Raw genomic sequence first — 27,186 nt, forward strand, 5'->3', positions numbered from 1 at the left:
GACGTAAAGCCCAAATAAGCTACAAGATTTTTTATCTATAATTTATTGAGTTTTGTTTACATATTAATAAACAATTACTTCTATATCAATATTTTACAAAGTTTGTAACATGTCACTCCAGCTTTGTAGAACTTGTATTGCACAATACATAAAATGTCTGTTTCATTTAATATATTTACATGTGAATCTGTCAGACATTTTCGTGATATAAAAAGCACTCAAACGATCAGGCCTTACTTTAATGGTGAACTATATAAAACAGCCAGGATAATGAATTTAAGATTATTATTACTGCATACGATTGACTGAATAAAAGTTTCTGAAGAATTAGGAAATTCCGGATACACATGATTCTTTAAATATGATGATAATTCTGTTCAGAGCATTCTTCCCATTTTGACACATATAATGTAAAAGGTAAATCATAGGGACCCTACTGTAAACAAGTAACATACATGTTAGATGTATTTTTCACATCTATCAATAACACTTTCCCTTTAATTCAAACCTAACGTTTGTCTGGTTTGTTGACAGTACTTCATGTTCACTGGTGGCAGATTCACTTGTTTCAGAGCTTCAGAACTCGGACTCTGGTAAATGTTCTTAACCCTTTCACCACTGTAGATCATAATGGACTCATCTGGATCAATGCATGGTATAGTCTATTAAAGTTACATAGGGTTGAAAGGGTTAAAGAGACTTCTATGCTTAAAACACATATCCCAATCTCGAGTTGACATCTTATGAGATGTAACTTACAGTCCAGGGTATTCAGAATAAATTTAATCATACTGATATAGAATTCAAAAGGGATAATAACATGTATGAATATTTGTTGGTGTTTTCAAGAAGATGGAAGATTGATATATATATATATATATATACTTGACACATGTACATTGTATATGGTTTTCTTTAGCACTCTTTAGTGAGTTGCATAAAAATGAAATGTTATGGAAGTGAGTTAAAGATTTTTTATCATTTATTCAATCAATGCATGTCAAATGCCCATATATGGTTATTTAGAATGGAAAATTTACAAAAAAAAGCACCATTAGAGTTTTGCTATTACCATAAATTTGTGAGGTCATCATAAGGTTCATTGTGATGTCACCAAAATTACCATGTTATTTCATTATTATGTTATTACACTGCAGAGCGTGTGTATATAACTGATATAACAAATTATTACAACTAGGGCTTAAGGATAACACTGCACGTCTCGTTATACTGTCACATTCTCATTTATATTGGCATAATAATTATCTTAAAGAAATTATTGTAATATGATATCAAAAATGTTCATGTTCTACAGATGAGATTCAATAAATACTCAGTAGAAAGAGATTAGAAATAATTATGGAGACAATGGAAGTGGAGATTAAAAAGAATGACATTATGCAGTTCGAGAGATTATATTTAGCTGTGTAGTACTACACCTCCTAGATCAATCCTAGAGCTTATTTAACGGGCTGGAAAAACAGCCCCTGTTTGCATTATATGAGCATTTCAAACAAAGTATATGAGAGCTAAGTTTAATGTGTTTGAGTACTATTTGTTGTATCAGGCAGGAGTGGGACAAACAAAATCTCTTCACTTCCAGTTCTCCTACCGTTGATTCACATATTTGAAACAATCCTATAAAACTGTTGTCAGATGCAAGTCAACATTTGCTAAAATCACTAAATACATGTAACTAATTACATGAAAAAAATTCTGTCTTTAAATAAAATTCTGTCATATGTGACTGAAGCAAAACTTTATAAAACAATACACACAAATCTCTTAATACCGACAACCAGACATCCTAGACTATAATTTAACCATGTTAATACAGTACACAGGTAGCTATGCTTGTTTGTTAGACACGCCATAGGACTCAAACAGTTCTTAAAGTTATATATTTATCTTGGAAATATTACATTCCTGTTTATTGTTGAAATAATGCTTCCAGAATCTACAGGTACCGACCAGCACATATCATGCAATTTTAACATAGCAGTACATGCTGTCTGTATACCAGGAATCTTGTGACCTTCACCTGTATAATTCATATTCTACCAGTGTACGTTCTGCCCTTCACATGTTACTACCGCTGTATATATTGTGTTCCGTGGACTATTATTTCCTGTCATGATATATTCACCCTTTAATATTATAAATGGCAAAAAAAGCAATACTTAAACTGCGGCAAACAATTTGTGTTGTGCTGTACCCAGTAATACAGGAAACCTTTTAATTGTATGTATGGAAGACAGCTGAACGTTGAAAATAGAGTGTAAAAACCAGTTATTTCACGACACATGTACATGTGTATCACCACTATATTCACTGCACTTTAATATTATAAATGCACTGTGGTTATAGGTTTGCCTCAGGATTCAATCTCACATGCTGATATCTGTAAGTGGCCCTGCTGTTATAAACCTAACACCAAAGTTACCCCTTTATAAAAGTTACATTGGGTATATATACTACTGGAGATTGCAAGCACGGATCTGTCACACAAACTCTCCAACAGATACAAAGATAATCCAGAGTCACAACTTGCATCCAATCCAATTGTCTCTAAGCATTTTACTCGAGTCTTTTTTTAAAGCTTTGGTTAAATGAATGCTAAGTCCATCATCCGAACATAATTCTTTGACACTGGGATATAAGTAAATCTATATCTGTAACAGTGATGCTGTGTGACTGATGGACCAATACACAATGATAACACAACAGCTGGTACACTTCTGACTGTATCCTGTGAAGTGCCAGGCTTTGGTGAACAGTCCTGGTGCTGTCCTGTTATATTGTTGTGGCTAGAGACTGGTGGATTGGAGGTTGGAAACATCTCACATGCTCTACAGGAATACTGTCTGAGTCATTGGTCTTTAAGTATTTGTTCAACACAGCAAATATTTGATTGTTCAATATTTGGAATTTTCTAATTCTGTCCACCATCTTCTTTAATTGCTGTAAAAGAAAAAATATAAATTCATATTTTCTTACTGTTGATCACAAAGATATATATATATATATGATAATATCCTGAACATTTATATAAGAGTTAACGAGGTACTAATGGATCAAATAAAAGGTCAAAAAAAGGAATATTGTAGTTCTTTAATTTCACTAGAATCCAGCTTAGTATATGTATTAAAAAATTAAAAAATTAAGATTATCTTAACCATCAATTTTCTGATTTCCAATTTACAGAATGACTGACAAAACTTTTTAAATGTAGTACATATATTTCATATGGTCACACGAAATGTTCCTAGAAATTTGAGTGGCAAATCTCAGGACTCTGTTTTTGCAGGAATCTCGGAGGATGTGAGCTACATGTACTTACAATACCCTTGACATTTTCATCCTTCATGTCGACCCTGTTGACCTTGAGGATATGGTAGCTGAAGTCGAGAGCCTCAAACCTTCTCTGCTGGTTGAGGAGAATGATGAGGGCACATCCTGCCCAGTTCAGACCCTCGCCATACAGCTCTCTGTAACAGAAAGGTTTCTCTGTGAAATCGTTTCACCGATACCTACAGTATGACCTAAGTGTCAATTGTCATCGACACCTAGACAGATCACAACCCTGTAGCTTATTCTTCAGCTATTATGTTACAGGACCCATAAGCCTGGTATGTTTCACCCGATAAATCAAAGTTAACAGAGGCTCACAATGATCCCCCCCCCCAAACCAAACTTGCATTGCTTATGATCATAATCTTTGGTCCTTTAACTATGAAAGATGACCACCGAAATCTAATCAGGTGTAGAACTCATTGTTTTTTGGTGTTTTTTGGTGTGGTTTTTTTCCAAAAAAAATAAAAAAATCATTGTTAACATACTATGGTGTAAATATAAAATAAATATGTTGAAGGGTTTGTGTTTTTTGATAACACCATAGTATGTTAACAAAGATTATGATCTTCTGCTTCTGCTTTTTACTTCAAAAGTGGTAAGTGTAACATTTGACTGGAACCTTTGACTCTTTTTAACCTTAACCGATGACCACCAAAATCCAATAAGGTTTAGAACTTGATATTGCCATACTATGAATTAAATATGAAATACATGTGTTCAGTGGTTCTTGAGATATCTTGTCCACAAGCTTTTTACTCCTGAAGGAAACAAGCATGCACACAGAGATTCACAGACAAAAATCAAATACCTGTACTAATTACCCCCCTCCCTCCCAAGAGGGGGTTATCAAACATTTCCTAATCAATTTGTAGATATTGGTGTTGTGATCTACAAAACATTGGAGTGATCCTTGGTACTGCAGGGGTAGGTAGAAAACAAGGGTAGCCTGATAGTCTGAGACTAATGAAATCTCTTGATGGACTAGTGGTTCTAAGTGCCTGATTGACATGTCAAAATTTGATATTTCTCATCATGTTGAATAATATTTGGCTTGAGGAATTTGCACATGGACTAGTAAAATTGAAAACTACTAGCCCGACTGACTAGTAGATTTGAAAATTAATTTCTAGCCCTGGTACTTCAAATATCTTTGTGTACATTTTCCCTTTCTGAATGGTATACAGTAAAGTCGTGTACGGTTAAATTGACTACTCACTCTATGGTGTACTCATTGTCCCCTACTGGGATACAGAACACAAACTGGACTGCACTCCATAATCTGTGGAACTCGGTACATTCATCAATATTCATCACACCATTTGCTGGTTGCTGTCCGACCCAAAGTGGATCCTCTATGAAAGTACGGATCCTTGTCAGCACAATCTCAAACATGGACAGTCCACAGCAGAGCCTTTCTCGGGTCAACAGGTCTCCTTCAGCCGCAATCTCACTTTGCTGTCATTCAAAATAATGGTAGACAAAATTCATAAATATCTCCTCACAGAAACAATTAACTGTCTTCAAATAGCCAAACATACAATTCAAATATCTTCTCAAGTTCTCTCTGATCTCTCACTATATCCTTTAAAGCAATAGTGGACTGAATTGAAAAAGCATGCTAGATTCAATATTCTAAGATATACTTGGTTGCTTGGTTCAGTCATAAAGGCTATTTTCCAGAGATCACCGACTGTAGTATTCCCCAGCATCAAGATGACAAACTGACTACTCCCCATCATCAAACTCACCAGTATCATAGGGTTACTTACCTGACTACTCCCCATCATCAAACTCACCAGTATCATAAGGTTACTTACCTGACTATTTCCCAGTTTTGAGATGACTGGTACCACTTGGAGAGCAGCATATTTGGCTTCCAGTCTCTTCATCATCATTTTAAGTTCCTGCTCCTTTTCCTTTCTGTTGTCCCCCTCTAAAAACCATGAGTTATGAGTCAATGTTATATTTGTTATTTTACAAATACAGGATTCAGTATTGTATTCCATTTTGATCATTTATGAGTCATATAACCAAGCGATAAATATCTTCATGTAATTTCCCACAGAAAATGTAGCATAGCCATCAATGACAGCAAACATGCATATGTATTCTATATTATAGAAATGAAAGTAAAGAATGGATGATGAAGCCAATGGCAAGTATTTTCTGCTTAACTGACCAGATGAAGCTCACCTTTGATAGGAATATATGGTTTGGGTATGATGTTCTGGAAAGGAGCAGCATGTTTCAGGTCACAAACTTCTTCTTGTGTCTGAAATATTTAAAGTCTCTCTCTTACACATTATACAACACAACATCCTTGATACTCCAGGGGTTGCGCAACATTCGCCATCTGCAATCCTTGGCCTGTATTGATGAAACCATTCTCATGCTCATGCATGGATTTTGTGCTTCAACCAGCTTTCTTGTAACTCACTTAAATCATGTCAAACAATCAAAAAAGTCAAATGTAAACATTGAAAAAAGTAACAGGCTTTAAGCTCTTCAATTGTTTTCCAAATCATTGACAAAATAAGATTTGTTTATTTATTTATAACCGGAACAAGAAATTAGGCTTGAGCACAAAATCCATGCTTGAGTATAAGAACGGTTTCATGAGTATGGGCCCTGGTATATGTCATAGCAAAATCGAAGGCTCAGTGTGCGCCACCTTGTGGCTGAGACGAAAAGACTAGTTTGATCCTTTGATGAACATGTACATCAAAAGAATCTGTTGGTTGGGTAACGGTGAAATTGACTAACTTTGATGTCAAGTGTCGCTCCTCTGTAATTTTTACAGAACAGGTATCAGCCCAGCGATTGGTCAGGTTTTTAACCCCAAGATCAATCAAATAACTAGCCATGTGCCTTCAATTTTGCTATGACATAGCCTTGGGATGCAGAGAGTGAAAGTGAGTGTAAACCCTGGAGTATCAAGGATGACAACACTGGAAATCACACAGATGTCAATAAGGGGGGTTGAAGATTAAACTGAGATTTTTTTTTTGATTTATTTATATTTGTTAATTGTTTTTTTCATATCAAATTGATCATTTGGCCCAAGTTAGAGGTAAAAAGTTTGAATAATGAAAGTAATTTTTTAAACAATGAAAACAACTCTATTAAAGTAAACACGAATTCGTTCTGAAGATGTTTTGTATTGTTTTCATAGATATGTAAATTTCTGAGGATAAAGTTCAGGGATTGATGTTCAAATTATTAAAATCAGCACATACCAGACACTGTTCTATCAACATACAGAAGAGCACTGCATTGCCAACTTCCCGGAAACTCTGGAACACTTCCGTCCTCAGGTCTGGGTACTGGATCAGGTCGTTGAGCTGGGCCTGATAGTACCCCATCACACCTGTAGCATCCAACCACATCAAAATTAGGATCACAGCAACATTTTAAAAGGTCATTTTTATGTGTAACGTTGCGATGACTAGTACGATATGAACCCAGTAATGTTCATCAGACAAATGACCAGTGAAGCATATGAACACAAAAGTGATTCAAATACTGTTAATATATTCACCCGAACTGAACAACAAGCTACTAACTTTTGAAAAAAAACACAATTCAACTACATGAATTCAATTTTTGCAGCTGTTTTTAGGGGTAAGAGAAAGATATTCATTCCTTACTTTTTAAGGATTTAAAAAAGGTTATCCCCCACTTTCAGGAATGCGTGAAAGATAAATATTCTCCATTTCGGAAGTGAAACAGAAATGAGCCTCTTCTTAACATCTTTCCCCTCGGGCCAAGTCTGTCTTCTCTCATCCCAAAAAGGGTAATGATTATATATATAGACTGGACTGGTTAAAGATCAAATCAAAACTTTCAAAACATTAACCAATAAGAAAGAGTGCTACCCACCTGGTGATCCATAGTCGTAGCGAAGTAAACGACAAACATTTGGCATCACCTTCATCAAAGTCTTCACATAATCAAATAGGGTCCCCTTCAGCTGCAAGCAATATTAAAATCTTAAATTTCACAGCTCATAAAAAAAATTTAATAAGTTAATATTGGAGATACAAAAGTAATATTCATCAAAGTAATAAAACAAATCATTTGCAGTGATGATATAGAAGAACTGAATTCTTAAAATCAGCTAAGAATTTATATACATGTAAATTCATTTTTGAACATTGGAAGATAAAAATGTTTGGTTTAAACATATTTGTATTGCCTTGAAAATGACAAAAAGGATTGGGCACAAGTTCTTACAACCTAATTAAGCCCTCTCCTAACTTAAATACATTCACTTTCATCATAGCTGTCTTAACATGTACATTTCAAATCTTTTAATTTTCTTTTTAAAATTTAATAATTATGTTGTTGACAACTGTTTCTCTGTACCCCGAACTACTCATAGAGAATTAACCGAAGTTTTCACACAGATAAAGAAAAATTGTTCTTCGAACATGATGTAATTGTTGTAATTAAGACTACTAGAAATGGTTTGTATCCTTAATGTACTTACAAACATAGGCAAATGTTTTACTGTTTTGTTCAAAAGTGAGATCTTGATTACTGAAGATTTCTTACCAGGTGATTTCTTACAGTTGAGTAATATGGACATGTATAGAAATAGTGATGTACATTTTCTACTGCCCCACATAAACATTAAGTGGTATCGCTGAGGTTAACTCTATAAAGGTCATATTGTAGACTGCTGCATTGGTTCCTAAGTCTAGTGTGTAAAATTGTAAATTTTCTATCTCCTACTGTTTAAAAATTTGGAATAAAAACAGTATCATGTTTTAAACAGTTTTTAAATGCAACAAGAGAATGGGTTCACTTTATACAGGAGTTGAGGGAATTCCATTGTGTTATAGATGAAGGTCTGAATAATTTTCTGAAAAGTTCTGTCCTACATCTTGGGATAGTGAAGTCGTCTTGGTTAAGAGTAGCGTATGTTGATGTTGCATATGTTTGATGATAAAAACGTTCACATGAAAGTATACATAGTATCCACTTGTGTCCACTTACCAAGGCCTTGACTATCTTAAGGAGTTCCTCTATTACCACGGCAATGCCCTGATAGCCAATCAGACGACAGATGGCTCTAAAGTGAGGAGCTCCAACGAAGCCCTGGTATAGGTTGTAGATAGCACTGTAGGAGGTTGTCAAGGCCTGTAAGATACGCAGAAAAAGTTGGAAGGGTGGAACTCTATAGCACATTGATAGCATAGAAATGTACTGTACATAAAAATCTATAGTAAATTCAAAGTATTGAACTCTATTGCACATAAATTTCTAACTCAGAACAAGGCGCGTAGAATACACAAAAAGAAATCATAAGGGTCGAACTTAATAGCCATTCATAGCATAGAATTATATTGTACACACAGATTAGCATAAACTAAGTAACACATTTATAGACCATTTGTAGCCTTAAACTACAGCATACCTAAAACCATACAAACCATATGAACACAGAAAGTCTATAGCATAGAACCTTTAGACAGAAGTTCATAGCAAAGCACAAAAGAAAGTACAACATAGCACAAAAAAAATTGAAACAAAGTTATACAAACAATCCACAGAGTTAGTTATAATGATAAAGTATTGTACCTTGGTGCCCCAGATATAGTGTGGTGAAGCATTGGGAGGTTTCTCTCGCTGACTCTCTGGGCCAAATGGCAGTTTGGTCTTCACAAACCTGCGTACAGCGATACCACACAACCATCAATACCGGGTTTACATCATTATATATTTAGAAGGTTATTATATGAGTATTTTGATATCACACCCTTTATCAGCCTGAGACCTCGATATCGGCCCTCGTCAAGGGCTGATAAAGGGTGTGATATCAAATTAGTCATATCATAACCTTTTTATCATACATTTCGAAAAACAAAACAAAAAGAAATTAATTTGACAATTGTTGTTGTTTTTGTTATCGTCTGTGCCGGAAACCGAAGTGTCTGAACATAAAACTGAAATCTGGAGTAAAGAAACGGGATGAAGTGATATCAGCTTGGGCTGATATCTAGTAATTGGCCCGGGTTGGTGTAAAAACTGTTTATCAGCCTGGGCACTGATACGATAAAGCAAACAACACTTGTATCACATGGGCAAAATGTATGAGAGACAAAAGTGTGATAAATAACATTATTTAATGGCTATATTTTATTATTTGTACTTTCACTTCTGTTTTTTTCCTGATAATTTCTATTTGATCTGTTTTTTAAATTTTTATTCTTTTAAAATCATGACAAGAAATGGCATACTTTTGTATCAGTTGCTGCAAGATTATGACAGCCATGCTTTAAACTTAATAATATAATGGGTAAGCAGGGGACTATAGCACTATGGGGAGTGAGTAAAGCACTACCTGACTGTTCTATCACAGTGACCTTGCCATGACCTTACCTGTTGGTGGCAGCATTGTAGCAGTAGTTGGGGAGGAAGTCATAGTTGACCTCCCAGAACACATGGAGTGTTGTACGTCCATAAGGTGCCGACACATTGTGGTTGGCTTCTCTCAGCATGGCATCAAAGTCATTCAACGTCAGGTACTTTGCTAATAGTTTATGGGTGAGTCGGTTACACTCAATCAACCCCTCTAGCTCCTGATGGTGAAAACAACGACAAATTTAGCAGAGTTGGATAGAAGATAAACAAGCAGAGTTGGATAGAAGATAAACAAGCAGAGTTGGATAGAAGATAAACAAGCAGAGTTGGATAGAGGATAAACAAAGTACATGTGTACAGTATCTCAGTGAAAACTTTTAAATTTGTACTTTTTTTAAATTGTTATTATAGCTATTCAATTATTGATATTTACATTTTGTATGCTTGGACCCATTGACGAAAATGACATTCATTTTTGCATAACACAGGTGACCTCATCACTGTGAATTGATACACTACAATGACGTAGCTGAGGGCATTTCTTGGTTCACGTCCGCCGTGAGACTGCCCTTGATGCAGTTTTGTTATGATACTTTGAATTCACATTAAACATGATAAACTTAATTTTAAAGCTAAAATAGGTGTGTTAAGTTTATGATAATGTTACAGGTATAAGACTTGTATAAATTCTGCTAAATTTTGAAAATGGAAGTATACTTTGTTTGTTTTGTTATCCCTACTGCATTGCCCCAATGTATAAATAGAAAAAGTAACTCAATTTTTTTTTTATTTATGCTTGCATCAGAAAAATTCAAAGCACTTCAAAAAAAAGTAAACATAAGGAACGAAATCGTTTTTTTCAACATTGCTTCTGGACATATTTACCATGAATCGCTAATGTTGACAAAAAATAATTTAGTTCCTTAATTAATAACAATTAATGTGTAAACTTGACTCACCACAACACCAGTGATGTCGCCGCCCTCAAACCTGGCGATGGCCACGTCCAGGGCCTTCTGTAGCGCAGCATTCACTCGCTGGCCAATCAGCTTGTTCAGATCAATAAGCCGTCCAAGGATCTGCATAACACAAAATTTGCAAATGAAAAGTGTTCTGTTGTTATATTGATCTTATCAAACTCTTTTCAACTTAATATCAAAGTTTTACTTTATATAGACCAATGTACATATTAAACGAATTGCAACATTACAAGAATCAAAACTTTATTCATACAACACTGAATTACCTACAACCAGGGATGTTCCATGCTAAATGAGGTCCAAATTTCTTCATCTGAATTTAAAGATCAGTCTTGTACTTACCTGCACATGTCTCTGTCGCAGAAGAGTTTGGTATCTGTTAGCAACTGGGTAATTGACCTTGACACCCATGCTCGCACACTCTGATCGAAATCTCTTGTCAAGCATAATACTGTAACAAAAACATAGCATATACATACTATAAAATATCGGGGTATTTTCGCTGCAGTTTATCTTTCGCCTTTTTTTGTCGTCCCTAATGAGGACGAACTTATCATGACAGTAATATTACATGTAGTACACAACATACAATATATAGTAGTTTAAAAGTATTAAGGGCGAAATTAACACTGGGGGAACATGGATTTGATCAGCCAAAGGGCAAATTTTTGACTTAACGAAAGTTTTCCAGTATACAGTGTTGCAGTATTGGGGCTGCTTAACATTACAGGAAATGAAGTATGTGCACCATGTCTGCACATATGATAGGAACTTTAAAGAAGCAAGCATTTTTTAAATCGAGACATGTAAAGCTAAGGATTGTTATAGGTAAATCCTGGCCACCTCATTTGTGTTGTGGAAATGTCATCCCTTTTGCAGAGGTGTGAAAATATTATGTCACACAGTGTAGGAGAAGGTATATATTCAACCAAATATGATATTGTTCCAAGCATGAATATTACTGTCGTTAAGAGCGCTAGAACACACAATTAACAAAGTCCAGTTGTGCTTTAATAAATGTCGATCAATAATCAAGTGTCTAATCAGCTATCAATAGTTTAGTTTATTCTGCGATATCAATTGACCAACCATACCAAGTCTCACATTTGTGTGAAAATGTTCGCACAAACAGGCAAACAATTATTTAATACATGATTGTGTGCAGTGTTTTTGGAGCATTATATGCCATCACACAACCATAATTTGGTATCATATAAAAATTCAAGATACACTTATTTTGAAACTTCTTTTTCAAATATTTTATAAAAAAATGTTGAATAAATACGATAACAGATATAAGAAATGAAATCCATCTTACCTTCCTGCCAGATGTTTATAGTAGGCAAATATCTGGTCACTCAACTTGTACACAAATTGATCAAAACAGAGGTTCACCTAGGAGCAAAAGGGGAAAAAAAATGTGATTTTTTTCTTAAAAAAAAAGTATCTCCTTTTTCATTTACAAGTGATTTCAGTTAAATATTACAATATTCCTCTGAATTTTAATAAAGTTTAAGGAGCTTCAGTAAAGACTTGAATGTAGAATATGTACCTCAGCTTCCACTTCATCATAGAGGAACTGTTTGTGGAACTTTGTGAGGGCGTAGTGGGCACTGTCATTGTACAGATCCAAGGGGTATAGAATGTACCTGGAGAGGAATAACAAAACATTACACAAAGGCACAGGTCCAAGGAGTACATAATGTACCTAGAGGTGAATAACATTACACAAATGTACAAATCCAAGGAGTACATAATGTACCTAAAGGTGAATAAATAACATTACACAAATGTACAAATCCAAAGAGTACATAATGTACCTAAAGGTGAATAAATAACATTACACAAATGTACAAATCCATGGGAGGCAAAATGTACCTAGAGGTGAATAAATAATATTACACAAATGTACAAATCCAAGGAGTACAAAATGTCCCTGGTGATGAATACCTATTTGACAGTTGTGCATGTCCACTGAAGGATAGTCTAAATCTTGATTTGCACTTTTCTGTTTGGTTTTGGTTTGTTTGTGTTTTACGTCCTATTAACAGCTATGGTCATTAAAGGATGTGCCAGGTTTTGGTGGTGGAGGAAAGCCGGAGTTCCTGGAGAAAAACCACTGGCCGTACGGTCAGTACCTGGCGACTGCCCCACATAGGCCTCAAACCCACAACCTAGTGGTGGAGGGCTAGTGGTAGCAGAATGTCAGACGCCTTAACCACTTGGCCACCGCAGCCCCACACTTTTCGGTTTATAAATTGAAAGTATATAGAACTGTGACTGTTCGATCGCTGCAGGTTAAAATAGAAAACTTACTCCATCATGGAAGGTTCCTTGGTCTCCAGTATGTGGTCTGTCAGCACCCATGGCAATGACATTTCTATAGGGAACTACAACATCAAAGATACAATCAATGCCAACATTCTACACTTCATGTATTTTCATTTATGTAAATTACTGTCGATTAAAAATTTACATTTTATAATAAAACCATATACACATAGTAATTGCATGAAGAGTTATCTTTTTTGAAAAACTTCACACTAGTGAAATAGGTAGCCGGTTTCCTGAACTATAGAAAAATGGACACATGTGACTCATTGAAAAAAACCCAGGTGAATTAATGCCTGGATTGCTTTGAAATACTTTAATATTCAGGGAACACACTGTTCTGTCAATAATAAACATACAATATTCATCAGTTTAAGACTAAACAACTCTAGACTCTTTAGGATATGCGGAAATTGTGATACAGTCTCCCTACATTGGATTTTCAACTAGGGAGGTACTTCCTATTTCCGTTTATCAAAACACCCAATCGACCTTAACCAAATGTTACCTGTATACACTTGTTAATGGTCATTTCTATGTTAACCCTGTGTTTACCTGTATCCGTTTGCCCATGGTCATCTCTAAGAAGAATTCTCGGTACCACAGCTGGGATAAGTCACAACATTTCTGGAGAGACTCTGTAAATATAAAGCTCCAGTGTAGGTACAGCTATGTACAAAAGAACTTCATACATTCACAAACAATTTCAAACTCTGAACTTGACAGATCTTTCACAATATGAACATAAGATAACTTGCATTTTAGTTTTTAGGTGAATTTTGTTCCAAAATAAAACTAATTTCAACCTAAAATTTGGCTGAAATTATGGGCTTTAATGGTCACCTCAGTACAATTGTCCTAAGTAAAATAGACAAATTCAGCAGCAACAGTAGCCCCCCATTCCAGCTAGCTATGGTTAAACATCATGATCACAGACTTTGTGGTTATATCTTGAGAAGTTTTATAAATATTATACAATAAGTCATGTAACATATTTGACTCCTGTGACGTTGAATGAAGGTAAAGAGTAATGAATATATTTGACAATCTAACTACAAGTAAAACAACCTTACCCTAGGCCTTATGGTTCTTAAGAAGTGGATAATGCCAATTGTTACGAAAAACGGACAAAGACAAATAGCAAAAGGTTAGTTGAGCCATGGTGACCTTTTGATAAATCTATTCAAAATACTGCAATTCTTCACATAAAACAGGATTTCGCCATTTTGTGCCTTTCAACATGAATTTTTGTCCTTATGTGTTTTTGTTGACAGGACAATTGTATCTTTACTGACCATTGAAGTTGAGGAGGTAGTTCCAGAAGAATGAGGTTTTGTGGAAGGTGTCGATGGTCAGGAGGTGCTGATAGTCTATATCCTTTCTCAGGGTCTTCTTACCACCACTCTTCTCTGCAATCAGGGACTCCAGCATGGTCCTCACCATGTACAGCTGGGGTGACATAGAGGTCATACAAGGTCATACAAGGTCACAGGTCATACAGGGGTAAATAGGTCTTACATGATAACAGAAGTCAAAAGTCAGTATAAGTTAAGGAAAAGAACTAAAACGTTCCACAAAAATAATAATAATAAAGTATAAGTGCTAAAGGAATGGCACAGTACACAATCTATAAACAAGGTGGCATTATTTATGAACATATGCTACAGCACAGTAAGATTCTGCAGAGTTTGTAGGATATGTAGGGTGTTAACACTCTATCGGTGGACGTGGGGGTTGATCAGTCAACACAGAGAGAAAAAAGTTACTGACAAATATACCATATAGCAACTAAAGACAGAAGTATAATTTAAAATCTGAATAATGATTTGATTCAATGACCAATGAAAGCACTTATAACATCTACATACATTTACATGTACATTAGAACTCTTTCTTTCGATGCTGTCTACAGAATGATGTTGCCAGAGGGTGTGGATGAGGTGAAGGACAAGTACAACGTCTATTCGTAAACTCAATATTGTTTTACCTGTGTTGTTGAGGGTCCTACATTTCTCCTTGGGACCTTAATCATAAAACCATCCTCTGGGTCCTTCTTGCCCTTGAGTGAGGGATCATCCTGTGGCTCTGTTCCCCTGAACCAGTCAACACATGTATCTCGCACTGCCATAATTATCCTGTACAAACATCATGAATTTTGTCATTTTTTGTAAATTTTAACATTTATTCTAAATTAAAATTCTGTAAAGTAATTATACATGAAGAAGGAAAATTTTCCACAGGGCTCTATATTCAAACTTGGTAAAAATATGAATTATTGATACCAGATCTGTTATTGTATATCAATATCAAGTCAGATTAGTTGTAACTAATCTTGATGTTAAAGTTAAATTTTTCCTAAATTTAAGTAGGGTAGAATTCAATGTTGTTTTAATTAATCCAAGTGAATATTAGGTAAAGGATTCAACATGCATAATAATCACCATTACAATAGTACAATGTACATTCTATGTATATACTAAACTTACACTTTGATGACGTCGCTACGTTTCTTGATGGATTTGCGTAGTGGGTCCCTCAAGATAAGCTGAACAAAATCCTGAAGACAACATAAATTATATATATACATATTGTTTCTGACGTTGTTCGTATTGACATAACTGAATTCATATTTGGAAGTAAATTTCTCATACTTTGAAGAAGTGAACCTGCGTTTTTCCAACCTCATATTATGACGGAACAGAACCATTATTAACACAGCCTTTAGTGTTTGGTTTCTCACCTTCATGTTAAGTCACATAAATACAGTTCATATAAAGGTTATTTTGTAATGGACTATGATCAGAATATAAAGGCGAAAATGCCTGCATTCAGAATCAACTAATTGAAATAAATTAACAACAATTGTGTCATTCTTTTGTGACCCATCACTTTTATCATTTATTCTTTAATCATGGATTGTTTTTACTGACGTATTTTAAGCTAATCACATCTGATGACTTATATGCTTGTATCATACCTGTAGTTCTGCATAAATGTGTCGTCGAATAGCGTCCATAAACACTGTCTCCATACGGGCCATCAGGAGTTGTAGCCCTTTGATCATCGCGATAACCTCTATGATGGCAAACTTCTCTTCACTGTTATAGTTGTACCGGATTGACTGTACCAACAGGAAATGTTCATGTTCATTAATTACCTCAGCAAATGGACATTTAGTGTGTCATGACAGGATTGCTCTAAAACTTGGGTCCTTTTTTATTTATTTAAACATACAGGTAAGGTTGAATCACATGAATCACAATTGCTAAATTCAGAAGTAGTGATGTTCAGTTGGTGCGATAGAAAGTTTATGGGAGAGTTTTAGCAATAATTCTTTTAGGGTTCTTACTATTTATATTCCTACACTTGATTCTTCCAACCGTTTGTGTAAGGAAAAATAACTGCGGTGAGAAAGAGTACTACAGTTTCATGTTTTACATCCTTTCCTACATCTTCTACTGAATGACCTACCCGTTCGTATTCCTCTGAGGTCTGTGGACAGTCAGGATTCTGATGACTGTCTGTAGGATGTAGTAACTTCCAGGAGTACTAAAACACAAGGATCATCACTGCAAAACCTCTCAATGTTATAACTGATGAAAGCGTTGAACTATTTTGGGATTTACCCATTGACCCCTAGTCACACTTTGACTTTCGTAAATCAATGAATTACACAGTCTAATGTGAACATCCAGGGGGTGCATGAGTTAAGAAATTGATTACAATATCATCTACATTTAACACAAAAACTATGTCAACATAAATCTGCATTTTTGGTGTATGTTGGTTAAAACTCACAACTGATAAAGCAAACAAAAGTTTTCCAATAAGACAATAGAAGAAGGTTTAAGTAGGGATACAAATCCCCCAGTGTGCACAACAATCTGTTAGATAGGAAATATCTGATAATTTATCAACACTCCATCAGTAAGTGCCTCTCTAGCAACTCTATTCTCTGATATTGAATTTATTGTATCTGTACGTTTTTAAATCCACAAGTAAATATTGAAGTTTCTTCTGGAGAATAGTTAGTTCAGAGTCCTAACATCATGAAAAATGATTTTTTTTTTCAAAATACATGTACCCTGTACATGTTTTCTCATATTGAATTATAGTGTAAGTTTGTATAAAATTCATCAAGAAATTGAGTTGCTACAGTGTTGACAAAAAGTGAATGCAAGTATGTACAAACATTGCATATGCCCTAAACGACCTTATCACAAGGGTAAAAAAGGCATATCTATTAACAACAGCAGTCCTGCTGTGAGTGTGATATTTAAACAGGGGAGTGACATACCAGCTCCATGACCTGCTGCGTCCAGGCTGACATGAGGTGAAGACCACGTAGGGCAAGGTCACTCAGCTCCTTGTTCTCAGCATCAGGTCGTGGGGACTCACGTGTTGTTGTGATGGCCTATTCAAAAGACAGTTTTATGAATAAATTTTGGAAAAAACATTTTAAAACATTTTCATTGATGTCTCCTATCAAGATTAACGCACACTCAACTGGATATCACCTCTTAATCTGAATGAAACAGCAAAGTATTCTATAAAAAGATACCTCATTGCTGTGTTTTGCGAGCTGACTTATATAGGCCATATGGTCTTCTCGGATTGCCTCCAGATTGGCTAGAATGTTGGACTGCGGACTTGTGTGGCTTGACTCACAGAAGGTCCAGCGTGAGGCATCGTAGTTACAGCTTCCCTTAATGTATGTGTAAGGGTTGATCTGCATATCTCCATATAGGGGAACAATCTCCAGTTGCTGAAATGGGAAGTTGAAATATCATTTTACAGAAACTTTGCATAAAAAACAGCCTACAAAAGTTGGAAAATGAAAATGAATAGTTAGATACCAGTCAAAGCAGGGCACAATTTGTGTGTTAAGTGTTGCCTTGTTATACGCCCTTAAACAACCTTAGCTGTTGGTAGGACTTTAAATACAACACAACCAATCAATCATTACTACACCTTTCTTAATAGATTGACTGATTTCTTTCCTCATATTAAAGGGAAATAACACCTTGTTTCTAATCTACAAATCACTAGAACTTCCTTGAACATAAATTTAACATTATTCGTTGATAACTGTTAATTTACCTTATCAAATCTAGGAACCAATCACACCGACTGTAAACACTTACCTGGACTATTAGAAGGCAACAGTACAAACCATGAGGATTTCTTCTGATGCTCCAAAAGCATTCCTTTGATAAAGATACTTACCTTGAGAATCTTGTCTATTTTTGTGATATTAATCCTCTTCCTTTGGTCCATCTTGTAAATGTTACAATCTGGCTTATCCAGCAGATATACTCCAAAGGCCATCACCTGTAAATCATTTAACAGTATTTAAACTTAACATGGTGAAAGGTTTTCGGGTTATCATAGTTTTCATCTTAATATTGTCAGCTACACTGTGAATGTGACAGCACATGTTAACATTTATTTGAGCCCCCCCCCCCCCCCCCCCCCCCCCCCCCAAAAAAAAAAACTGCAGCGAAAAATGTCCTAGTATCCAATATATCGAGAAATGAATTACCTTGACCAGCATGTACTTTTCACTGGGCTCCAGGAAGAGACGGTTTTCATACATATTCACACAGATGTTGATGATGTCAGCCAGGAGCTCCTCGCAATTGCCAGCTTCTACTAGGGCCTCCTTCAACATTTCACGTATCTTGTTCTGGGTGGCCAAGAACATGGACAAGTTTTGTGACTCCTGCAGGGCCTGAGGGTCGGCCATTACCTTCAGGAACATGGCTGACCTGTAAATGGGGAAATTGATTTCCTTCGTTATTAATGTCATATATCAGAAACTCTAACAGCTAATGGATTACTTCTACATGGGTGACTACTTCAACTGGATATGCAAAGGGAAATGAAATGGGATTCCAGCAACATGTTGACACCATGGTGAAATGCAAATCTTGTTAAACAAATACTGATCATTTTTTTTTTAATTAATTGATAAAATAGGACCAGAAACTGTGCATGTCAAAGGGAACTATTTCTGTACCTGCTACAAATGGAACTGTATTCCGTCTTTGAGTATTGCAGAGTTATCTTCTCTTGAGAGCAGGTATTGATTGTTACGTCATTGGTTTGTGTAAGAAAATTACATTGTTTTCTCAAAAATTCTTACAAACAAATGACGTAACAATCAATACCTGCTCTCAAGAGAAGATAACTCTGCAATACGCAAAGACGGAATAAGATTCGTCTTACAAACCGACCTACCTTCTATAAGCCGAGTAATCATTCCTAATACCAGCCTTCATGTTCTTCAGCTCGTCCAGTTCAGCGAACATGTTAATAAACTTTCCCAGTGTAACAAGGTAGGCCTCGGATACAAAGTCATTTCTCTTCTGATTGTGTGACAGGCGCTTCACCTCACCTCCAAACCTCAGTATAGCTCGTCTCTGTAAGATGCAGGTTTAATAACATTACTCACTGTTATTAACAAGTCATATTTATCACCTTACACAAGTGCTTCATTTGCATACACAGATTTCAAAGATTGAAACATTTACTAATAGTTACATTCATATGAAGTACACATCAGTCAGGAATACTTACCAATAGATACATCACTATTAAGTACATAGCTTGTTATGCTAGAAATACATACATGTTAGAATAAAGGACTAAACATAATTATGAAGGTTGCAAGAGTTTTTCAGCCAAGAACACATCAGTAATTTTGTAAGTTGGATTTGGTCAACATCTTACCGTGAAGTACATGAGATCCATCAACTTGGAGACTTGTGGGTCGAGTACCTCCACGGTTTTCTGGTAGATCTCTGTCCTGTTGGCCTGTTCATTGCTCTTCACCTGTAAGAATTACACTGAACATTGTGATTCATTACACGATACCCGCATATATTAACCCAAAAATGTAAAACCCATACTTTATATTCAAATATAATCCTTAAATGGTGTAGATAAGGGAAATACAACTAATTAAAAAATTGAATTATTGTGAAGAAAAAAATTATGCAATGTGTGATAAATTTTACAGTAAATCACAATATTGCAAGATCCTATATATCCGTTGTGAAGTAACTTCTAATATGTCATATCCTTGTAAAAATGCAGTGATTCATATTTACTAAATACAAGTTAAATATTATTTCCCAATTTGCAAGCTGGCTTAAGTATTAAAACTTACAACATACATTTCTCACATATTATGAACATTTTGATTTCAAGTATTAACATAATGTAACTTATGTTTGAAATGAATCATAAACAAGGTATTGTAGATGAAACAAACCCTCTATGGTTTAAAGTATATGTCTAACAGTGCCTTATTACTTCTCAAACTAGTAACTTCATCCCCTGATAATTAACATAATTCTATCTATTAATTCTTTCCATTAAAAAAAAAGAAACAGCAATGTCACACAAGAATTACAAGTCACACCTGAACTATTGGACATGGAAAATTGCATACAGTTATATAAGTACTGCCAAGGTACTTGTATTCCAATGTCAAGATTGAGAAACAGGGGTTAAGATGATGATACAAGTATTTAAATTGTATTTACTGGTAAGAAATTTTAAAGGACTATGCATGGTTTGGGCGTGTTTTGTCCCCCAAATGCATCAAAATTCAAAATCTTTAAATGAACTGTGATATGACTGTTTCTTTAATTCGAATACGTCCCAAATACTATTATGAAAATATTTATTTATATTTTTAATTATTTTTGCCATGGTAACAAGTTCAAATTTGTATAAATTAGAAAAATTTGCATAGTTTTTCTCCTTGAAACTATAGAGTGCATGCTTGAACAAACTAAGTATCAGAGGATAATGTGTACCTGTAATACATCTTTAGGAGAAATATCAATTTTGTTCAAGAGTGCGCTCTATGGTAGATTAGAGAAAAACAAGGTGAAAACCTGTCAAAATTGACAGAATAATCAAATTTCATTAATTTATGCAAATATGACCTAGTTACCATGACAGCCAAAATTGAAAACACAAATAAATGTTTACATAATAGCACTGGGGAAGTATTCAAAATTAAAGAGAAAGTCGTTTCAAAGTTCTATTGCAGACTTTTAATTTTGATGGATTTGGGGGCCAAAAAAGGCCCAAAATACATAGTCCTTTTACTTAATAATAATTTTCCACAATGAAAAAACAAAAATTCAATAAATAGTAACAGAAAGACCATGACCTTGGCACCCTGAAACACACACTCATTTGAGGTTTTCTACATAACCAACATATGAAGTTTGATCAAAATCTATGGGAGAATGATGTTGCTATGGTGATAACAAAATATGACTGACCTTGACACCCTGATACGTTAACTTTTAAACAAATGCTCTATCCCATCTGTGACCTTAAGCTTGTTGTGAGGGGATTAAACTCCTTAATAAATCAATCCATTTTATTCCACCTAAAACTCACTCCACAAATGCCACATTTTATATTTATACACTACATTAAACCTTCAATATCGGGATCACTTTGCTTCATTGGGTCACAGGACATATTGGTATTCATGCACTTGTCTAAGTAACATGGGAGTCGACACTACTTTAGGGCTTGCTAGTCTACAGCACCATGTTTACACAGGTTAAATCACTGCCTTAAAAGAATATTGATAAAATCATGTAGTTATTTTCTTTTGAATTAAGTTTTATTCAAACCTGATTAACTGCAGTAAAAAATATATGATCATACCAGTCATATTCAGAAATTAAACGTTTTTACAAAAAACAAATATATGTCATACATATCAAAGTTAATGTTAAAAGTATCAATATTTTTTCTTTCTCATTTCCGGCTAACAAAATTAAAAAATCAATATTTGTGTAAAAAATCTCTTTTATTGTGATGTTCGTTCTTGTAAAACAGTGTAAGAACAACCTGTCTGGGTATAAAGGGACTATGACTTGTACAATGCCCGTGATCTGTACACACAGTACAATTCATCTTACTACAGTAACATGAGGTTTTCCATCACCAAGTTTCTGTAGTAAAATCACAACAAATCTGGTCTAACTAAATACAGTATAATAAAACACAAACACAAATGAAGAATATGGGTCTGTGGAGAAATGTCTGTTGATATATCATAAACAAATCAATATAAACAATATCTAGTTATTAAGTGTACATATAAATTGCATTAAAATATACTTTGTAATTTTTTATCATAAACAATATCTTATAATTAAAACCTGTATAAATTGTATTAAAATATACAATTGTAACTATTTATCATAAACAATACGTTGTAATTAAAACAATTCAATAACACTATGTTATTTGATCCATTCTTATTGAACACAAGCACATAACAGCATGAGGTTGGCTGATAAGTAATGATCATGTAAATCATTCATATGATATGTAAGATGATAGGGAAAGCATGACCTCAACGCTGTGTTAAGGTTTAGTTTGAAATGTATGAATGACAGATGGGTTATCTTAAAGTCTTGATGAACAGCATTTTGCGATTTGAAAGAAGCCATGGCTAGCAGATCAAAACAAGTGATTCCAGAGGGATCTTGTTGGTGCCCACCATCATAAGATCTTCATTAGTTCTATGTAAGAGTAATCCTTTCTCTCATTTTCTTTTGTCTGTTGGATTGAGTCATGTAAACAGAATGACTCTTGTGGTAACTTCTGATCAAAACATCATACGGTTGTATTCCACATTGTTCTTCCTAAGTGAGGTTGTTGTTTAACCTCTTTATTATTATATACAGAGTATTGAATGACTTAATGTGTTACAAGGGGGACCTACATTTGAAATTTTGAAAGTTATCTGTCAAAAGTCACTTGAGAAATCACAATAATGACTTGAATTATCAAAATCAAAGATGGCTGCCAGTCCTTCCAATTGGTCTGATATTGAAACATACAAAACTAACCTAATTGGAACCTACATATGAAATTTACATGGTAAGAAGTGGTAAGAACATGTCCTTCTTGGAAAAAGTGATAAGAAACTTGAACTGTCCATATGATGCAGATTTAGTGCTGGCAGCCATCATGCTCTTCCTATCAGTTTCAAAATGAAACATGCTCAACTATGGATGGAGGGGAAACTAGAAATAAAATTTGATAAAAGATTTCTCTTTCCAGTATTTTTTGAGACACCCCACAAATGTGAACTGTCAAAATCTAAGATGCTGCCTGATAGCTATCTTGTTTTTCAAAGTCACTCTCAAAGTGTACCATGCACAACTAAGGACCAAGGGGAACCTTCATATCAAATTATAGAAATATCTGTCATGTAGACCTCGAGAAATAGTGATAACAAGAATTGTTTTACGACAGACAACACATGAACCACAAATGAAGGGCGATTTGAACAGTACACCATCTGATGATGGTGGGCTTAAAGCCAACAACAGTCAAGTGTTGATTGACTTTCTTAGTATTACTATAGCCATTTTGCTTTTACAAGAAGTTTAGAAACGAGCAAAAGAGCAAAGTACAGAATGTAATTCACCGCTAAAATTGCAATATAAATTGAACAGTTAAATATACGTTACTAGTATTTTTAACTTACAGTACAAGATTTTGGAATCATTCATTGAAAATGAATCTTCACTAAATCATAACATCATAAATTGGGTTATTTCTGTGAGGTTATTGATTTCATAGCTTAAAATCATATTATGGTGTTTCAAGCAACATAAAAGTAAAACAAGACAATTTTGATGCTGGTAAAATACCATCATTAAGCTGAACTTTATGCAAAAAATTGAAAGTCATTCTTAGTCATAAAAATAATATTATATAAGGAACAAATCCAAGACAATGACAAATGAACTACCTAAATGACATTTATAACCATATTATCAAGACAGGAAATGTACATGCTGCTTTAACAGGGTAAAAACATAATATTTAAAATAACTTAAACTCTGACTCTTGTTTTCAAATACAAATATATATTGGCACACAACATTGGTGGCTTTTAAAATACATTGTATTTGTTACGACATGAAAAGGAAGTGCAATGACATTAAAGCAAACATTTAAACTATGACTATATTTAAGTCATCATAGGGAAACTGAAACATGTTCAAGTGTTATGTTTTTCCAATTTAGGACTTTTTATCGAAACAGAAAAAAATATTTATTCGTGCAACATTGTTCAAACAAGAGTTTTATCTAGTAGGAATTTACATTGCCTTTGCTGTTCCTTGAACAAGAACTTACAGTCTGCCACTGATAATACCTAAGAAAGTATTTACACATTCTCAAACCTTTCTACACATTTATAGTTTGTGTCATAGTTTAAATGTATTTTGCACAAAAAATAACCCAATTTACAATAAGGGATTCATAACCCAAAGTTGATAATTAAGTCTTAAAAGAGATACCCACTGGTGTATAATCACCCAGAAGAAAATTGTACTGAAAATCAAAATCAGAATCTCATAAATCCTTTCAAATCACCAATACACAGCTGTCAGGTCATTCCTTTCTGTTCACAAATATACAGCTTCTTTGAGAAACATCAAATGAGTTAAAAGACAAAAATGAAATTTCTCAGGAAAATTCAGAAGATAGTCGAACAATCTAACATGTAAAACTACTGAATTTACTATCATGAAATAAACATTTAAAATGTAAAGCTACACAATCATGTCAATTGTACTACAAACTCATTTTGAAAAGCCAAGTTAAACAAATGAAAATTCAATTAAACTTGTTATGGTAAACTGGAAATTAAAGACAGTTTAATGGTACACTATGTATGTATTATTATCTACGACAGGCCTAAAGGATCCCCTTACCCCTGCCTAAACACATCAAGCCTTTTTTGTTACTTAATGAAGCTCCCCCTTCTCAACATGCTATATCATTAAAAGGGTCATAATTGATTACCATATTCTAGAAATAACTATGAATTACAACATGGATAATTTATCATTTACTGGACTTCATTCCATTAATTTTCCATTGCTTTTTTTCCTCCAAAATATTTTATTAAATTATGTGATTATATGTTCACATCTTTGTTCAAATTTGTGTTCTCACGCTTATCTTGTTCATAATTCACAAAATATGACCATATACAGTAGGTGATATATATACATAATACTCAATTGAGTAGCTAGAAATCCAAACTTAAAATATGGGTATTTGGACGAGACAAATAAGATAGACTTTGCCAGATCTGAAAATAATTGGATGCAAGGTCTTAACTTGAGAAGTCTTTGAAATACTTAAGACTTGAAAAAAAAAAATTGCTATAAAATTTGTTGGTCCAGCAGTATTATCGTCATCCAGGGGGAAATGTATGTATGAGGAAATGAGAGACATGTAATTGTCAATCAATGGTTTGGAGTCATATTGGCTGAAATCTAGGTGAAAAATAAACTGATATACATATACAGAGTAAGGGAAGGGCAGTTTCCAACCATATCTCCTACTTAACACCTATCCTGGGGTACTTGACTACTGGAGGTCGTGGCACAGTACTGGTGTTTACTGCTTAGAAACTGACTAGGTACAAGTAACACATTTCATTAACTTATACAACACTGGTAGATTAACTTATTTTTTAATATCATCTCCTTCATTTTTGAGTTCTTTTAGAAAGGTATAGAATTAACATTTTTCCTGTTCATATCCGAGAACTAAAGCTTGCTAGTTTCTAATCTTGATGTATTGAACTTAAACAAGATAACAGCTAATAGCTACAAACTATACCTGAGGTAGGGCACGAGAACAACACCTCCATGTGTAGAGCATCACCGCATGTTCCTGTCCCTCCTCCAGCAACTTGTTCTAAGGTAACAAAATTATATGAAAAATAATCATGAATTAAAAACAGCATCCAGCCAATTATAACATTGATACATGAAAAATAATTATAAAATGAAAATAGCATTGACATGTGCACATTACCCGGTAAATGTCATTGAATTAAAATATTTATTCAAATTAATATATATATACAGATCTCCATTCTTTCCTTTTTATGTCCCAGCAGCGAGTCTCAAAAGATGTTTATACCGAATATATACAGTGTAATTATGTAGTAAGATGCTTGGGACTGTGTCAAAATGGTTATTAAATGCAAGTGGTCACTAAGGCAGGTTTGATTATATTACCAGTTCTGCATGGACTGTAGCCTCCTCAATGTACCGAGCAACCCCAGTGACATAGGCATTCCTGTCCTCAAAGTTAGTGTCAAAGTTAGCCTGGTAATGAATGGACAAGGACATTCCCTCAATACAGGGCTGCTGGTCTGGCAGGGGAAGCTCGTCCAACACATCCACATTTTGCAGTGCGTCTGTCAACGTGATTTTCTCCCCTGCTGCCATGATGAATATCAATGGTGCCTGAAACATCACACATACGATTAAAATCTATTCTATTTAAATATGATAATTTCTTTTTAAACAAACCATCTAGATCTCTGCCACAAAGAGTCTCGGATTTTGATACAAACCCTCTTTATGATATTATGAAGCAGTGGATTCACATGCAACTTACAATTGCCTTGTATGAATAAAAAGGAAATAATATAAATTCAGCAGGAAGACATTAGGCTGGTGTTTATATTTGTCATATATATGACAGGACTCTCTATGTTAATCCTGGTTATAGGTAAACACAACATCAGCCGGTCCACACCTCGTACACAATGTAGTATGATTCTTCAAGTACTGATATCGTTTCTCCCAAACCCATATTGTTGGTTATCATCGGTTCTAGTCAGAGTTTTTTTCTGGCCCTGATATTAGACTCAGATATTTTGACAGATATATTTTCCCCAGGCTCTGACAACAAACTTAGACATAAGTTCTGACAGATAGATCTTGGTAAGTCTAATATCAGGGCCAGTGGAAACTCGGATTACATCCGTTCATCTGTGGAATTTTATCATTAGTCCCGTTTTTTCTGCATAAAAACAACGACTGAGTCATCATAACAATTGCAAAGTACAATCAGTGTCGACATAAACAAACACGCTGTAAGTACCTAGTGTAAGCATTTAAATACAATATCAATGCATGGGTTTCTATGCAAATCGTGTAACCAGAAAACATTTACAAACCTGGTCAATAAAGATCAGAAATTAACCAAATTGCTAAATTGTGTCAGCCCTGCCCCATTTTCAACTCAGCTTCCGCTTTGCCAAACCCTTTTTAACCGCTAGAGG

The 27,186-nt window shown here is 34.6% G+C and overlaps 1 protein-coding gene and 1 long non-coding RNA gene across 2 annotated transcripts; one reads left to right on the forward strand and one right to left on the reverse strand.

Annotated features, from left to right (window-relative positions):
• LOC110447127 lies at positions 1 to 2,510 on the forward strand. Its single transcript, XR_002462560.1, has 2 exons — positions 1 to 1,963; positions 2,024 to 2,510. It is a non-coding gene; the product is annotated as an uncharacterized LOC110447127 (long non-coding RNA).
• On the reverse strand, positions 2,194 to 27,186 carry LOC110447126 (cytoplasmic FMR1-interacting protein 1-like). The gene is made up of 30 exons (XM_021492594.1): positions 27,082 to 27,186; positions 26,132 to 26,362; positions 25,728 to 25,805; positions 19,764 to 19,865; positions 19,272 to 19,453; positions 18,574 to 18,799; positions 18,258 to 18,362; positions 17,593 to 17,796; positions 17,329 to 17,445; positions 16,503 to 16,580; positions 16,009 to 16,152; positions 15,518 to 15,588; positions 15,019 to 15,166; positions 14,327 to 14,480; positions 13,587 to 13,669; positions 13,017 to 13,090; positions 12,253 to 12,349; positions 12,019 to 12,095; positions 11,043 to 11,151; positions 10,680 to 10,799; positions 9,739 to 9,938; positions 8,938 to 9,025; positions 8,353 to 8,496; positions 7,234 to 7,324; positions 6,591 to 6,721; positions 5,548 to 5,626; positions 5,172 to 5,287; positions 4,571 to 4,809; positions 3,341 to 3,488; positions 2,194 to 2,961 (listed from the first exon to the last, which is right to left on the reverse strand). Exons 2-30 carry the CDS (start codon positions 26,342 to 26,344, stop codon positions 2,794 to 2,796), a joined length of 3,786 nt encoding a protein of 1,261 aa, XP_021348269.1. The 5' UTR covers positions 26,345 to 26,362; positions 27,082 to 27,186; the 3' UTR covers positions 2,194 to 2,793.

This window comes from Mizuhopecten yessoensis, unplaced genomic scaffold (assembly GCF_002113885.1).
Source record: "Mizuhopecten yessoensis strain PY_sf001 unplaced genomic scaffold, ASM211388v2 scaffold3229, whole genome shotgun sequence".
NCBI lineage: Eukaryota > Metazoa > Mollusca > Bivalvia > Pectinida > Pectinidae > Mizuhopecten > Mizuhopecten yessoensis.

Coding starts and splice junctions, on each gene's coding strand:
- LOC110447126 (XM_021492594.1), bottom strand. CDS start 26,344: ATGGCAGCAGGGGAGAAAATCACGTTGACAGACGCACTGCAAAATGTG. Junction 15,167..15,517: donor CGTAGCGACGTCATCAAAGT/GTAAGTTTAGTA, acceptor ATGTTTGTACAG/GATAATTATGGCAGTGCGAG. Junction 4,810..5,171: donor CAAAACTGGGAAATAGTCAG/GTAAGTAACCTT, acceptor TTTGAATGACAG/CAAAGTGAGATTGCGGCTGA.